Here is a 13,035-nt window from a genome sequence, read left to right as displayed (position 1 = left end):
CAGTTCCGCCATCTTCTTGGTTGTCGAATATTCATCTACAAAAAAACAAATTTGCATCAAGATAATTGATAGCTTTATTAGCTTTTAGAGGTTATATGAAAGATATGGATATAATAGCCTGTAAGTGATATGAATAGCTGACACAGCCTTAAAGTCAAGTTTCTGGATGCTTAGGGTGTGATCACATTGAATGTATGATGTGCAAGTGCACGCTGAGCAAGTGATAAGAATATTTAATCAAATATTCATATATTTTTGTACTGTCCAATAAAGTCTTTTAATAGGGCTCCTTGAATAGTTTAATTAATATAGAAATAACTACATGGAACCCTTTTTTAAACGTTTTACATAAACACTACTAAATTCAGCTCTCAAGCCATTTTCAAGTGTCATTTTTTTCAAAATTGTTGTATTAATACTATATCAAATTGAAGAATTTATAAAATATTTGTTGATTTTTCTACGGCAGCTGCCATCATGATAGAATTTTCATAGATAATATTGGAAAGTTTACGAGTCACATTCCACAATCAACTCCACTCAATGTGAGCTTCCTCGCAGATTCTCTCACGAAGTAGTACCATAACATCACGTGGAACCTCACTTTTGAGAGCTTTACTGGCATTAATTACGATGTTGACTATAAGTCGATTTGAGTGTTCCCAATTATTCTAATGAATATGTAACTTAGGACGCCTTGCTGAAGCGCCTGGGTCCGAACGCACACCCGTTCACGATGGACGTGACTCACCTGGCGCCGCCCTCAGTGCAGCTGGTCCCCGCCAAGGAGTACAACGGTGCGCCAATTGGCACCAGCTATGACGTCAGAGCTTATGCAGGTCAGTCAACAAATTTGCTTTCATTATTATTACAACTCTAACTCATAGTTGTTGGCATATAAATTAACTGTTATTAATAAAGTATTATAATAAAACTCATTGGTCTGGCTTATAGGAGTCTTATTGAATCTAATGCACCATTGAATCTTTATTGAATCTATAGATTAAATGATTCATTATATTAAATGAGTGTCATACAGACTAGGCCTTTGACTCCTAGACTTTTTTGGAAGTTTCTGGTTAGATATTGACTGAATCCCATGCGATTCGAAAGCATGCTCCAGTCAGTCAGTATATATAAACTATTTCATTTTTTTCACAATGGCTAAATAAGTGTCGACATTCTAGTGATTAAACTTGATGGAACATATAGAAATTCATAATTGATAAACAAATTCAAGACCATTTCCAATGATTTAGATCGAATTTAAATTATAAGTTTCAAGTGACATTACTAAAATAGAATATGGAGAAGCCGTTCTGAGAACCTAATTGATTATAGTCACGAATTGATTGTAAATGGAAAACATCAGACACTCTGCATGATCAGACTACTCTCCAAGTATTAACAGTATTGTTTAGTGAGCCTTCACTTCAAAATAACACTCATCATTATTTGTGATATTCTCATTCAAAATTGGGGTGCAAACCATTCAAGAGACCTATTAATCAACGAGGAAGTTCAAAAAGTTCTCCAAAAGAGATGTTCCAGAATCAAGAAACAGCAAAACATAGATCAAAGACGTGATATTTGTGGGCAGGAGGATGAGAATAAGAAACACTATTGTAGAGAGTTGAGATAAAGAAGAGACAGAATTGAGTACTGTACTAGAAAAGACTAGGAAGAAATGTGAATTAAACATTACGGTATCAAATTGATTGAGCATGTAAGAAGACCACAAAGGTAGGAATGTACCAAAGAAGACTAGGAAGGAATGTGAAACAAACATCATCAAAATTATTGAGAATGAGCTGCAGTATCAAGATCAAAAATAGAGGAAAAAGGTGAGTAGGTGAGAGAGAGAGCCGAAGAAAGAATAAAAGACCCAAAAGGATGAGAGCATAAACAAAAACATTGAGTAAACAGAGGAGCAAAACAGAATACAAATAGGAGATTGGAGTGATGGGTACAAGAAAGTTCTACAGGTTATGAGTGATGGAGTGAATAAAACATGTATAGTAGGCCTCCGCCTACTCTCACAGGAAGAGGAGTTTGGAAAAAGAGAACACGAGGGCACGAGGCAGGAATAAAGTTTGGCGATGTTTCGAAGCGGTGAGCTATAACTTATCGATGGAGCTCTTCTAATGGATGTCGTCAATATTGATGTTGAACGAGTGGCACACCGCTTTCAGTCTGCCATTCAACAATCAACCCAGCTGCAACAGCACTTACCGCAAAACTAGGCCTCAATAAAGAACACGCTACAGATACTTCATCTTGTGTGTTATGTAGGAACACGTGTCAGATACCTTTAGCGTGAACTATGAATATGGCTAATAAGCGAATAATGCAAAACATTGTATTTGTTTTTATAAATAAAAAGAGAGGTTTCGTTTACTAGCAACTATCAACACTTGGAACCACATTATTTGATGAATTGATAGACTCTGTCAAACTCCGGTTTGTGTAATGATTTTCTCTGATAATTTTTTAGATCTTCACTCCGAGAACACTACTGATTCTATGTCCTAAAATTTTCTTTCACAAATCTAAATCAATCGCTCCAACATCCCATCGCAGCCCGGAAGCATTATTGTAAATATTCTTGAGAAGCAAAAAGCCAAAAATTAATTTACATGCTAAATAACAGATACATTACAAATATAATGACCGCAGTGGAAAGCATATAATATAGCGAACAATAAATTCTATAGTTGATTTAAATGTAAGTGGATGAAATTGAGTTGCATTGTCCAATATAATTCTTTGTACGGTAGTGATTAAAACTGATTATATGTGAGATGTCCATCCATGTTCAATAACAAGCTGGAGCGTGTTAATACATAATAATACATTAAATTCAACAGAATAATATAATGTAAGCTCATGATAAGCACTGAAGTTTTCAATCAATCGTTAAAAAGTTAGAAGGCCAGAAAGATTAGAGCCAAAAGGGTTTTTCTTCAAAATGTAACACATTCGAGAGCTCATATCTAGAAAACTATGAGAGATATGGAAAAATGTTGCAGATGAAAGTTGTAGGCTAATTTGTAAGCTTTAATTTTGTATTGGATAAATCCTAGCCCCCTTAGCACAGGGGGCAGGGGTGAGGACTTTTTATATGTTTTCCCTCCAATTATTCTTAAAAGAGCTGCGGGGACAAAAACTGTGTTACAAACTTTTCCTCTATAGCCTGGTTTTCACTAGTAGAGTTAGTGGTCGAGTATCTGGAATACCGACTCTACCGAGCTAACTCTACTCTACTTACTTGGTCGAGTAACTGTTTTCACTATAATTGAGAATAGTAGGTAAAGTGTGTTGTCTAGTGGACAGAACTAACCTTGAAATGTCATGTACTCTACACTACTCTACTCTACTAGCTCGAGACTGTTTTCATTAGCATAGTAGTGGTAGAGTAGAGTGAGAAGCGGCGGTGGTATTGGCAAGTGGTAGAGTACTATCCCACGGTGCTATACAACTCTACCCTACTAAAAACTAGTACTCTACCATGACTCCACTCTACCATGAGCGTTTTCATTGGGAGAGTTCACAAGATAGTTATTAATTGCCCAGGGAACTCTACCATCAACTCTACTAATGAAAACCAGGCTTATACGATTTTTTGAGCATTCATTGCCTGGACTATATTAAACTCCTTTCTTTCCTGATTGCAGCCGACAGAGCTGACGAGAAGCTTCACCGACGCAGCACAGTCCGCATGGGCATCAGGGTGGTGCAGCTAGCCAGAGCGCCCCCGCTGCCATTGGCCGTGCACCGGGCGGCCGCCACCGACGGGGGCGGCGATGAGGCGGAGGCGGCAGCTGGGGTGGCCAACGCCAACCTTAAGCCGCCCCACGCGTTCGTCGAGAAGCCCTTCCTGCTGAGTGACGGTCGTCTGCAGCTGCATGCGTCCCTCGACAAGGCCATCTACTGTCACGGCGACACCGTCATAGTCAATGTCAACCTCACCAACACCACCAACAAGACTGTGCGCAGGATCAAGGTATCATTGGCACCATCAATAACCAATAACAACAGAAATATCAGCAAAATACCTCAACTAAATACTTTCAAAAAATTTCACAACAAATAAAATAGTATTTGGAATAAGATGATATTATAAGATAGCATACAAATTATATGTTTTGAAATAGGATAGTGAGAGATTTATACCTTAATAATGAATGGCCTGTATTGAAATTTTCAAAAAACTCTTCGATTTCAACAGTGTACTTCAATTTCAACAAATTTGTACTTATTATAGACAATTTTTTCCCCATGGCGAAGTGTCGTCTGGGAAAAGTGGGAGATTTATAACTATAGTGAAATTTACATCATACAGTTAGTAATGTTATGGTTTGACTCAGTGGTAGTAGTTCTTTTTTCTGTACTTTTTCTTACTATGTATAATGAACTATTGTAATTATTGTGTTGTTATGGAAGCAATTTTTGGGAGAAATCCTCTATGCTTTCATGTTTTTCATGAATTAATAAATAAATAACAAAAAGTGGTAAATAAATAGGTTGAGAATCATTCGCCTGCCACTCCCCTTGGGTGGTCACCCTTGAGCCAACTCCTCTGAATATGATTTATTTATCAACTCGTGATGGGTTTCCAACGAGAGTAGGAGACGCATGATTTTTCAACTAATCTACCGACATCTTACCAATCACGAGTCAAACCGCTTCCCATATATAACGTTACTGACAATATGGGAAGATAGATGTGTTCCCGGTGGTTCTGAAGCCACCTGAAACTGTAGGACCTCTCATATCTCATTATCATCAACCTCATTACCCACGCACAAGCCTAGAGCTCATGTGGGCATCACACTCAGTACAGTAAAATCATCAATGTCTCCCCCATTCAACCAATGCTAAAAGTTCAAATTAGATCTCTCCATAGTGATAGATTTTTCTGGCTTTAAATTCTCTAATATGAATCAATATTTTCAAACTTTGCAAAAGTGCAATGATCTATTTCAAATCAGTTACTAATAATCAATTCAAATTTCTAGATTCTTTTTTTGGACCAGAATTTGCACTTCAATATCGAAAATAAAATCAATCTAGTTCAGGAATACCTAAGTTATTATTAAATGTATCTAATTCGGGAAAATAGGCAATTTCGGGCTGAATTCGTGGTTCTATCCTGAATTTCTGATCATACTTTATGATTCATAATTAAATATATGAAGGGACATAATGCTATACAACATTATAATAATTTTTCTAATGGTTCATTCACTGTATATTATTTAAATTATCCACAATTAAAGATTTCATCATCCTGAAGATTTCATCATATGATATAAACAAGCTAGTAAATATGATATTCTATGTCTCAGGTGTTTGTGGTTCAACATGTGGACGTGTGCATGTTCTCGAACGGGAAATTCAAGAACGTTGTGGCCCTGATAAACAGCAAGGACGAATGCCCGCTGGGTCCAGGGTCGTCGCTCAACAAGTCCTACTCGCTGAATCCCGCCAAGGGCGCCACGAAGAACTGGATCGCCTTGGAGGACTCCTACAGTAAAAACAATGCTTCACTCGCCTCAACCGTCACATGTAATTCACCAGACGAGAGGAACGTCTTCGCTATTTACGTTTCGTACTATGTCAAGGTAATTTAGAAAATTTCTTTCTTCGCAAAAAAATTAGAACTTTAATCTAGGATTCATCACTATGTTATTTATTTTTCCAAATACCATTAGTGAGAAAATTTTGTTTTGTCGTAAAAATTTCAGTTTACCAGAAATGGGCGGTAGATTGCAGTATTGGAGACATGTGCTGAACAGCATAGTGAAGGATACGCACTTTTTGTGATATAGCTCACGGTATTGTTAGCCTATATAATATTTTTTTTTTAGAGAGAATCCTCTCAAATAGGATTAAAAACTATTAGAATATTGATTTACTAATGGGATTGAACTCTCTCTCTCTCTCTCTCTCTCTCTCTCTCTCTCTCTCTCTCTCTCTTTTGGTAGAGAGTTAGTGGGGAGGATATTTTTAATATTCTTTCCGAAGAATGGACATTAATATGTCCAAAGCTCCGCCAATTTATGTAGATGCATAACAATATGATTATCTATAGTTATTATATTACAAATTACTTTTTCATATCATATACAGTTCAATAATTATTTTCTTAGTCTATATTATGTAAATTCATCTATAATTTTGCTGTATTGTAAGCTATTGTATATAAGTGTATAAGCCAGTATATATTGTAATCTACATAAATAAAGTACTCAATCAATCAATCAATCAATCAATCAATCTCTCTCTCTCTCTCTCTCTCTCAGATAACTTTAATTAAGTGTCGAACATTTGCCTATCGGGCAAAATGATTGAAATGAATGAAACCCTATCGGGTTTTATGATGTTTTCAATTTTAGTGACAGTCACCGCGTCAACAGTCACTAGAAGTCTCTTCACACTTAGCTATACTATCGAATAGTTTTGAAACAAAACTAAATTGTTGCTAGAAATATAGAAAAAACTGTCAATTCTCTGGAAATTTCCAAATGGTTCTCAAATAATCTGAGACAGGATATCAACACCTGGATCAAATGCAATTACTGCTTCTATCTATGAGATGTTTTCACAAAGTCTACTCTTCTGACTTGTGTGTTTGCTTATTCTGCATTCCTTTGTAAATAATTTAGTCCTTCAAATCTTTTTTCCTCCACCTACTGTCTAAAGTACTTACTTTACTTCCTGAAACATAATACCAAAGTGTCACTTTTTCGCTCTCGGTAGTAAAAAACAGAAAAACTCCCTAGGGAGGAAAAGTGACTCCATTCAAATAACATGGGAAGCATCTCTATTTCAAAAACTCACATTGTAATAGAATAGAAGGTCTAAGCTGAGATGAGAAAGCATAATATAGGTGTATGTCATTGAGTCAACTGAATTCAATACCACAACAAGAAATTTGATCAACTCATGAAATATATGTTTGTATGATATTATATTCTTAATATTAGTAGACGATAAAAATTTATACAATTTTTAAAATATTTTATTCTATTCAAAATACCAGCCAACAAATATTTTTGATCTGCAATTCAAATCTGAAACGCGTTATCTGGAGTCAGCTGATATAATTGTTACAACTTTAGCCGATAGATAGCGCAATCGGCAGTGCCAATCAGCCGACCGGTTTTTAGGTTTTAGATTTTAGGTTATGTTGTTAGGAAACATTGTCACCAATACGTAAGTTATTAAAATGATTTTATTTGCAGTTTCTATAAAAAAATGTAGATGGAGGAAAAATGTTGTGTACATCACGAGCGAAAAATACTTTTTCTCCCTCAGGAAAATTGTTGCCCTCGGCTTTGCCTCGGGCTTCAAACTTTTTCCCACAGGGAGAAAAAGTCATACTTTTCACTCTAGATATACAAATAACTATTTCCACCACCTGGTCCTATCGTTATTTTTTATCCTCTTCCATATTTTTCTTCCCCCATCCCATCCTTTCATTTCTTACTATTTACTTCTCCTGTTACCCTTTTTCACCTTCTCAAGGAATGAAGGTTCTTCTGGTACAAGGATAACCATAGTAAGGGAAAACCTTTTCAATACTTCCCTTTTTTTGCACCACTTTCTCTTTATTTTGTTTAATTGTGTATTGTTGTTGATGTCTGCATGTATTCTTTTTGTTAATATGTATCAAACTTTGTAATGTTGCAATCATATGAGTGGTTAATGTTTACACGCCTCATATGATTGAACATAACAATATTATTAACTGAAAGTCAAGCTAAACTAAATCATAATAAATTTAAAAATATTATTAACTGAAAGTCAAGCTAAACTAAATCATAATAAATTTAAAAAATAAGAAGAGGGAGTGATAGTTCTATTAAGTGTTGATGAAAAATAAACAGTTAGTTCAAAAATAAACTGGATAGATATACATCTAAAAAGAGTCTCATTGCAACTTGTATGTGTGTGAAATAAATAAATTGTATTGAATGTTAAATAAATAACTGGTAGTAGTTTCATTTAATAGGCACATGGTGAAGGAACTGTAATTAATCAGATAACATCGATTTGCAGGTGAAACTTATGATGGGAGCGATGGGAGGCGAATTGTCTCTAAAACTGCCCTTCACACTGATGCACTCCCCGTCAGACCCAGACACGTGTCAGAGCACACCTCTGCCCCGCGTCTCCATGCCTGTCGCCGCGACGCGGGCCGCCAACGGAGAACACACCCTCGACGACGCCGACGTCATACTCAAGTGCGACGACGAAGAGGAAGACCAAGAGGAAGAGGCAAAGGAAGAGGAAGAAACAGACAACCGATCGAAAGACAACACCTGATCGACAGTTCACCTTCCTCCCAAGGAGGATGGTAAATCGAAAAAGATCGAAGATCTCAACGGAACTGACGATATAATAGTGACAGACAGTGAGCAAATTATTCCAACTACCAACCATAAAAACCTCGAAATATCACCCAAAGTGACTGTGACTGGTCCCCCCAAATCCTCTCCAAAAAAGTCTGAAACAAACGAACTGAAACTACAGCGCGCGTTCTGCTGTTTCTCAGTGAAGGAGTCGCCATCACAGTGACAGATTGACAGTCATCGTGGACTACAGTCACTTTGTAAGCTCACAATTTTAGTGACAGTCACCGCGTGAACAGTCACTAGAAGTCTCTTCACACTTAGCTATACGACCTATCTCTCAATGTTACCGGTAATTCTGTGCAAAGGCTAAAAAAGAACTTTCTACTGGTGATATTTTTCAAAGTTTTTCGATTTTATGTATATCATCAAGCTATCAAAAGTTTTCTCAGAAATTTTTTCGATCATTGATTTTGGAGATATGAGCGCCTCAAGTTCAAATTTTAGGGACAGAGCATTTCAAATTCGGTAAGAGATAAATCCATGAGATTCAGAGGATAAATTTTCGTTGATTTAATAAAACAAAAATGTTTTGAGAAATTTATTCAATTTACTAAAAATTACAAAAATAACTCAAAAACGTTATTTTTGGTAGATTAAATAACTTTATCAGAAATTGATATTTTCAAAACATTTTTGTTTTATTCAATCATCAATACCATGAAGAATTTATCGACTGAATCTCATGGATTAATTTCTTACCAAATTTGAAATGTTCTGTCCCAAAAATTTGTACCTCAGGCGCTCTTATCTCAAAAAGTAATGATCGGAAAAAATGGTTTTCTGAGAAAACTTTTTTCATTTTGATAGCTTGATGATATACAAATCGAAAAACTACGAAAAGTATCACCAGTGGAAAGTTTATTTTTAGCCTTTGCACAGCCTTAAATCCAAGCTACGAATCTGTCCCGTTTACATTCGTAGCTTGTATTCAACATTAGGAGATGGGAAGTATTTAAGCGTGAAGAGATCCTTAATTTTAAGTCGAAAGACTACAATCACTATATTCCAATTCACTCTTAACTGCCCGCATCTATGTTATTTTAAAGTGATGCTGACAGTCTGCAGCGAATTAACCATTTGTAGTGATAGTCTTTCCGGACTAAAATGGCGAATCTGTCAAGTCTATTGCCATTATAGTAGTGAGACAGCCGTCATTCTGGACAACACAGTGACTATATTAATAATTCCCTCTAGTGATTTCCACTGGACAAGAACTGCGTCTAGCAAATAGTAGTTTTGACCGGTAACTAACTCCGGCTGGACCGGTGATTGGTTTACTCATCATGGAACAGGTGCTAGTGATAACGCCTTATAACACTAAAATAACTGTTATATTTGAATTTATTTATTTTCGTGGGAGTACTAAATCTGTTTAATGAGAGTACAGAGTTATTACAATCTGCTGCGACCTGTTATTAAAAGAGATTTTTGACAAAATGCAATCGGGCTGTGCACCGATTGTATTTGGTTGATCCTCCAACAAATTATTTTTAAAAACAATTGTGTATTATTGAATCAATTAGAATTGAAATTATCTTTATTCTTCTTCTTAGAAAGTACAAACAATATACAATATACATATACAAAACTTGAAGAAGGTTCCTCACATGGGCAAAGCCTATGTGTGCGAGGAAAATAAAAGAATAAAATTGGTAGATATTTATTTTAGTGATTACATTTAGCTGAACAGTTCTCCCTGAAACATTTAATTTGATTTGACAAGTTCAATCGGGATAAAGTGAAAAAATAAGAAGCCATTGTAATCACTCTGTACTCTATTAGTATTCATTATGAATCCTATTCTATGAATCAATTTTATTTCGAAAATGTGATGTGTGATAAAATGTGAATGTTTATCGTTAAGTTTGAGCTAGTTCCATGAATTAATTTCATAAATTTCTAAATTGAAATTTTTGTAACATGTTTACCTGATATGATTTTAATTTATCAACAACATAATATTCATTTGTATTAATGTTTATCGTTAAGTTTGAGCTAGTTCCATGAATTAATTTCATAAATTTCTAAATTGAAATTTTTGTAACATGTTTACCTGATATGATTTTAATTTATCAACAACATAATATTTCTCTCTTGTTCAAAACGAAATCAATTGAAATTTGTTTTTACTTTTATACTTACACTCATAAAACTCAACAGATATTAACTTCCCACATGCACTGGGTCATTTTCAAAAAGTTTGTAATTATGACATGATATAATTAAAGCTGAGGCAAATAAATAAAGTTCTTGGACCACAATAGGCTACTGTACTCATTTTCCAAATTTCCGAAACTTTTCTCATGATACACCATTATTATAATAATAATTATGTTGATTCGAATCAACAAGAGCTCAGGACTACTTTTTCCTGAATTATAAAATTTACAAGTCTCTTTTCTGCATAGGGCTACTTGTAATATAAATAGAAATAAAAATCTCAGTACCCTTTTTGAATTATTTTATCACAACATGTTTCAACATTCATGCCATTTTCAAGTAATATCACTCACTACCTCCTTAAGCAAAGCTGTAGTGCATTCGTGTGACGTCAGCACAGGTTCCTACACCAATAAAAAATCGTTGATTTCAGCTGATCTATATCAGCTAGTGTTTTTACTTTCCTTGCCCTATTACCATAGGTAAGGAAAGTATTGCTTTCCGAAAAAATTAAGGTACCCCAATTTCTAAATTTTGATACGTTTCAAGGTCCCCTGAGTCCAAAAAAGAGGTTTTTCGGTATTGGTCTGTATGTGTGTGTGTGTGTGTGTGTGTGTGTGTGTGTCACGAACATTTTCGATCAAATGCAATTCAAAATGGCGAAAATATTGTCAAAAACAGGGGTTTTCGAGATTTTCTCTAGAATGACTCCAACGATTCTGATCAAATTCATACCTAAAATAGTCATTGATAAGCTATATCAACTGCCACAAGTCCCATATCTGTAAAAATTTCAGGAGCTCCGCCCCATCTATGCAAAGTTTGATTTTAGATTTCCAATTATCAGGTCTCAGATATAATTTAAACGAAAAATTTCGAGTGGAAAAGATTGAGCGTAAAAATCTCTTCAATTAATGTCCAGTAACATTTTCACCTGAAATTAAAAATAAGTTCGGAATTCGAGAAAATGTGATTATCCAATTGCAAACTGTTGCAACTGTTGATTCTATTAGATCATTCACTATGAAGAGATAGCAGATCTCGTGTGTATCCAGCGTTATTGTCCTGTCACCAGCTGGCTTAGATCTTTGTTTCTAAGTAGACTTGAGATGCGCGGGAACACTAGCGTCAGGTGATCAATTTTCATAACGGCAAGGAAAGTTGTGTGAGTGCACCACACCAGATTTTTATTGGTGTAGGAGCCCTACCTGTGCTGACGTCACACGAATGCACTATGGCTTTGTTTACGGAGGTAGTGTATCACTAGGGTACTGAGATTTTTATTTCTATTCAAATTTATAAGCTTTTTTTGAACAGAACAAACCATCGATTCAAGAGATTTTACACCAATATATCACTTGGTTATAAGTTGAAGTGTCAAACCGTGAATCTGACTAATCCAAAAATTGCAATCCATAAGAAGATGCTATTTCAACTTGAAATAACATAAGTTTTCTCAATAATTATTATGGAATTGATTTTGATTGTGAGATACACAAAGTAATTATCTAATGGAGAAGAATGTGAGACATATCGATCGTTTTCGAAATAGTCGAAAGGAAAATTGAGATATTTATTTTAAAATGGAAGTGATAAAAAGATACTGGATCACTATATTATTAGTTTTTTTATTATGAATTAATCTCAATCATTCAATTTTATTTCATGAAACTGAAACTGCCTCTCTCAGGTAACTATTTCTACTGATCTGTAACTAAAACTTGGTACTACTGTTTAGTGTTTTGTTTATAATAATAAAAATAGTATTATTAATTTTAGACTACAACATATTCTATCAGTCCAGTCAAACTTGACATCTCAATTAAATAACTTGAGAACAATGAACGCCCAAATAAACGGAGAAATATAATCAAATACAATGCTATGTGATGATCTCGCTTGGAGATGAGCTATCATTATATTTACTTTAAACTGTAGGGATTGGTTAGATGTGAAGCATTGATGTCTCCGTTTATAAATGGGTATTTAGACCAAAATCACTTGTAAATAGTAAACACTCAAAAAGTTTGATATAATAAAGGAAACAGATAATATTGAAAAACACGAATGAACATTGTCGAAGCCCAACTATGAAATGTAATGGAAATGTCAACAGCAGAATGTAGTAGAATGTAAAATCGGATTGTTTGTAACAAATGAAGTTATAATTTTCTAAATTTGTGTTCAATAAAGTTTTCTAGTAATTTCTTGGAATAATGAGTTTCTATTAACCCTGAATATCGACTGTGCATGTGTATTTTATCGCATCAGCTTACTACCTCCGTAAACAAAGCCATAGTGCAGCGTGGTTCTCAAACTTTTTACTTCAAGCCCCCCCTGCATAATTCAGCTGTAAGCCGGACCCCCTACATGCATAAGCGTAGACTACTATACATGTTGTAAATATACGTATACGTACGTATATAACTACATATTTTACAATCAATATTTATTT

At 35.0% G+C, this 13,035-nt stretch overlaps 1 protein-coding gene across 3 annotated transcripts in view; it reads left to right on the top strand.

Annotated features, from left to right (window-relative positions):
- LOC111043772 (arrestin homolog) overlaps nt 1-8,925 on the top strand; it is a 150,074-nt gene extending 141,149 nt beyond the window's left edge. For 2 of the 3 annotated variants that reach the window (XM_039433198.1, XM_039433197.1), the window contains exons 5-8: nt 692-839; nt 3,675-4,003; nt 5,349-5,624; nt 8,065-8,924. In XM_039433198.1, coding sequence (XP_039289132.1) covers nt 692-839; nt 3,675-4,003; nt 5,349-5,624; nt 8,065-8,331 — 1,020 coding nt within the window. In that variant the 3' untranslated portion in view covers nt 8,332-8,924. Of the gene's footprint in view, nt 1-691; nt 840-3,674; nt 4,004-5,348; nt 5,625-8,064 lie in introns of all 3 variants that reach the window. The other variant, XM_039433196.1, reaches the window with a different exon arrangement.
- The last annotated feature ends 4,110 nt before the right edge of the window (nt 8,926-13,035 follow it).

Source organism: Nilaparvata lugens, chromosome 7, assembly GCF_014356525.2.
Source record: "Nilaparvata lugens isolate BPH chromosome 7, ASM1435652v1, whole genome shotgun sequence".
NCBI classification, from domain to species: Eukaryota; Metazoa; Arthropoda; class Insecta; order Hemiptera; family Delphacidae; genus Nilaparvata; species Nilaparvata lugens.
Note: the sequence above shows the minus strand (reverse complement) of the source record. Positions and strands in the feature narration are given on the sequence as shown.